This window comes from Austrofundulus limnaeus, unplaced genomic scaffold (assembly GCF_001266775.1).
Source record: "Austrofundulus limnaeus strain Quisiro unplaced genomic scaffold, Austrofundulus_limnaeus-1.0 Scaffold99, whole genome shotgun sequence".
NCBI classification, from domain to species: Eukaryota; Metazoa; Chordata; class Actinopteri; order Cyprinodontiformes; family Rivulidae; genus Austrofundulus; species Austrofundulus limnaeus.
This window is the reverse complement of record NW_013952501.1, coordinates 686749-691322: the sequence shown is the minus strand read 5'-3', so window position 1 is coordinate 691322 and position 4574 is coordinate 686749. Positions and strand designations below refer to the sequence as shown.

The following is a 4574-nucleotide window of genomic DNA, read 5'->3' as shown; positions in this document are numbered from 1 at the left end:
CCATCCAACTGTTGCACCCCCCCCGTGGGGGGACGGGTTCTGACTGTTGTCTGTGCTTACGGGCCCAATAGCAGTTTGGATTACCCACCCTTCTTGGAGTCCTTAGAGGGGGTACTGGAGGGTGCCCCTCCTGGGGACTCCCTTGTTCTGCTGGGGGACTTCAACGCTCACGTGGGCAATGACAGTGAGACCTGGAGGGGCGTGGTTGGGAGGAACGGCCCCCCCGATATGAACTCGAGTGGTGTTCTGTTGTTGGACTTCATGGTGTTCGTGATGGACAATCCGTGACGAGCACAGAAGTCCAACAACAGAACACCACTCGAGTTCAGATCGGGGGGGCCGTTCCTCCCAACCACGCCCCTCCAGGTCTCACTGTCATTGCCCACGTGAGCGTTGAAGTCCCCCAGCAGAACAAGGGAGTCCCCAGGAGGGGCACCCTCCAGTACCCCATCTAAGGACTCCAAGAAGGGTGGGTAATCTGAACTGTTGTTCGGCCCGTAAGCACAGACAACAGTTATTATATTAGTCTGTCATTATTATGGCCCGTTTGTCTATGAAAATATATTTAATGTAACTTTAAATTATCATGTGGGAGATATTTAAGTCTTGACGTTAACCTCTGTGCACCTCCTCCTCTCTCCTCCTCCTCCTCTCTTTTTGTTATAACTCCGCTTTGTTCGGCTCGCTCCTCCAGTCGCGCGGTTCGCCAGCTCGGAGACGCGCGTTCAGCTTTAAAGGCAGAGCGGCTCGGGAATATTCCCCGCCATTTCCTCGTGCCGAGCCCTGGAATGTCGAATAGTGGCTCGAGCTCTTCCTCGCGGAAGGAGTTCGACGTGAAGCAGATCCTCAGGATCCGATGGAGGTGGTTCGGTCACCCCGCGGTTGCTCCGCCTCACTCCCCGCCGCCGCCGCACGGAGACTACTTCAGCGCGAGGAGGACGGGTAGCAGCTCCGCGGACGGACCCTCCGTTAGCGGCAACTTCAGCTCAGCCGGCGTGAACCCGGGAGGAGGCGCAGGGAGCCGCGGCGGGCTGGTGGCCAGCGGCAGCGCCGGGTCTAACCTGTGCAGCGGCAGCAGCCGAAAGTTTGCAGAGCCGCCTGCGAGTCGGGCCGGTCCGGGAGGAGCGGCTGCTGGAGCCACGGGGAACTCCTGCACCCGCTCCGTCAGCCAGCCAGAGTGCAGGAGCTCCGCCGCGGGGCTCTCGTGGGTGTCCCCGCCGCCTCGTCGCCGCCCTCGCCCGGCGACAAGCAACATGGAACCCCCCGGTGAGGCCCCGGTGCCCCAACTGGCCGTGGAGCCTTCGGCTCATGTCGGGCTCCAGGAGGAGGTGGAGGCGGCGGCGGCGGCAGCAGCAGCGGGCACCGAGGAGAACAACCATCCGGAAACAGACTCCAGCTCCTGCAGGTAGGACAGAGACAGCCGGGCTGCTCAGGTTTCCAGCAGAAAGTTAACAACATTAACAGCACTATTAAAACTCACATTCTTCTTGTAACTTTACTGAAAAGTTTTTGCAACACCCTAGTTCACATTTCTTCTCAGCAATTATAGTTAAATAACAGTTTATGTGACTTTTAATCTAATTAGGTCCTCACTTCTCATCAGTTATCATCAGGCACATCAATGAATAAGCGACTTTTCTGCAAATCTGCAGCTGCTAACACAAGCTGGGAGATATTAAATAATGGCTGGCTGATTTTGGGTGGGTCTATAAATGTCATTCTCTTACTCTATTGAAAAATAGTACACTTTAAACATGAAATTACTCTATAGTAAATCAGAATCTTGCAACATGCTGCACATTAAATTTGTTTTGTTTTCAGTGTCTGCAACATGGTGTTTGTGTGCACACACAACATAGGGCGTGTATGATACTAGTGTGAAGAAATTTAATTAATAGATGCCTTGGATGCAGAAGAATAAAGCAACTGCTATAATTTTTCCTGCTCATGTTCAAATGTATTTGTGACATTTACTCTTGTTACAATAAAAACTAAGCAACGGGAGAAATATAGTCATTGGTTTTATTTTTTGCATGTTTATAATATATCAAAATGATGCATTAGAAAGTCTTGTCCTAAAAATAAAATGTTTTCAATGATAAACACTATTTATATAAATTTTTTTACACGAGTGTTTGATCTTTTATTCTAAGCCAGTTCTCACTAATAATGTTTTTATCTGAGTCAAAATGAGAAAGAAGTGTCATTTCATTGTAATGCAAGGCTTGTTGTCGTCTCGTTAGCGATCATCATGGACGACTGGCAGCGCTTCCAGAAAAAAAAAAAGACTTGATATCTCACTGGTAGAAAATGTATGGCTTCAGTGGATTCAGAGCATGCACATGCATGCAGCCACCTCCCTGCATGCTTTATGGTTGCCATACCAACACAGAGATTAGTTTTTGCTGCATGCATGTGCAGCTACGAGCAAGCATGTTTTCATTTTTGTGTGCGTGTCTGTATTTGACTTATCGTGTCCCTCAGAGAGCGTCTGTGCTATGATGCTCCAAGAGCCCGGGTGGCAAAATCCCAAATGGGATCATGGGAAAGGATGCACACAGAATCCCAGAGTGTCTGAAGTCTCCGCTGGGCTCAGTCCACTCATCTCCTCCTCTCCATTTCACACCACACCAAGCTTTCACCCCACCCCATTTAATTCTGGTGTGCCTCATTTACTTACCCTCCTTCTGTCCATCTCTACCCACTCTCAGCCATTCATTTGCCCTTTCCCTTTTTTTTTCTTATATAATGTGTGTGCGCGTATAAGAGAATGGTAGGAGGAAGCGAGAGAGGCTGAATGACAGTTGGGTGAGTGTCCTTGCCTGGTGCGGGGCTTTAAAGAAATCTGGCTGGATGGTGAGACATTCACTGTTTTTGTCTCTCCCTGTCCATGTTGAGTGGTTGCCAGGCTCAGCTAAGGGGACTGGAAGGCAGCATTCTCCCACTTCAAAGCCATCCCCTCTGGCAGTATTTAGCCACACCATTCATCTACGTACACACTTGTGAAAACACATGCACTCTGGCTTGCACAGTCGAGGGCAAGAGAGCGAGCCAAAAAGCATTCTCAGAGGGTTAGATCTGGATAGGGAAGAGAGGAGATGGACGGATGGATGGATGGATGGATGGATGGATGGATGGATGGATGGATGATATGAGGTGGAATAAAGTGGGTGAATGATGAAATTAGCTGGAGATGTAAAACCAGAGACAGGAGACAGCAGCACAGTAAATATGACTCCTTCAGCAGACAGCATGAAGCAAAAATACACAAAACTGTGCACACCACATGCAATTTGTTTCATTTAAAGATGTTTTTCTGTCTTGTGAAAATGCTCATCATATTGTACAGCTTCATAGATTATAAGAACGGATGTCTTATTCTACTAAAAAGCGTATTCACCCATCTTATTGTGCAATTTCAGCTACACTCACTGACAAAATAAGACATAGTGATGAAAAAAATAAATGACAATGCACATGTTGAAAGGTCACGTGACTGTAAAGCAATGATTTCAACATCAAACAGATATCAGAGTTGGCAGTCAAGCACTCTGCTGGTCCCGTTTCAAGAGGGTGTGGTCTCCCCTTGGGCCTGCATACAAGCAGTGATTTGGTGCAGAGTCATACAGTCACTGTATCTTCGCTCGTGGCAAGCCGGCTCACAGATGTTGTAACTGGCTCTCAGAACCCAACATATCAGATTTGGGTTGGAGCTGACGTGTCATCTGATCCTACCCGTGTTTGTTTGGGGAAAGATTGGTGGAGCTGACTGGTTTCAGGAGCATCTTGTAACCAGGACACAGACCATAGTTATGCTTGTTCAAAGATTGTACAACAGTGCTGTCTCAGGACACGTGAGACATGGAGACACATTTACAATGGTCATCCATGATGATGCAAAGTGAAATTCGTCTTTGAACATGGTACAACGCCACTCCGTTGTCCATGCCTCTTGGTTATAGCGCCTCTCCAAACTGGGGTTGGGTGATATTGGCAAAAAAATTTATCACGATTAATTGTGGTATTTAGCCGATAACGATCAATTTGACAATTAATCCCCTGGAGTCCCTGGACATCCTTATGTCCTAGTCACATGACCAATTTAGTGGGAAAATTTTGCTCTTCAAAAAAATCTGTTCCAATTTGTCAAAATTACAGACTTCGAGCTATACATCAAATTTTTTAATTGTGTTGATAGATAAATGAATTTCAGAATTTATTAATTTTTTTATGTTCGTCATGATTGAAGCGGAGAGGAGCACCGAGCGGACTGACCGGGAGAATCTCCCGTCAGTCCGCCTAGTGGCATTAATCGTATTAATCGTCAAGTGCCAAAAAATAATCGATTAATGTATTTCTGACAATCAATTGCACACGATACTATTATGCACAACCCTACTGGACAGTCTGTCTGACTGAACAGTTTGTCTGTCTGTCTGGACATTCTGTCTGTCTGTCTGTCTGTCTGTCTGTCTGGACATTCTGTCTGGACATTCTGTCTGTCTGGACATTCTGTCTGTCTGGACATTCTGTCTGTCTGGACATTCTGTCTGGCTTGACATTCTGTCTGTCTG

The 4574-nt window shown here is 47.4% G+C and overlaps 1 protein-coding gene across 1 annotated transcript in view; it reads left to right on the top strand.

Moving 5' to 3' along the window:
- The first annotated feature begins 624 nt into the window (after positions 1-624).
- Positions 625-4574, top strand: part of klhl5 (kelch-like family member 5) — a 29518-nt gene continuing 25568 nt past the window's right edge. Inside the window, exon 1 of the mRNA XM_014013246.1 lies at positions 625-1405. Coding sequence (XP_013868700.1) covers positions 789-1405 — 617 coding nt within the window. The 5' untranslated portion in view covers positions 625-788. The remainder of the gene's footprint in view (positions 1406-4574) is intronic.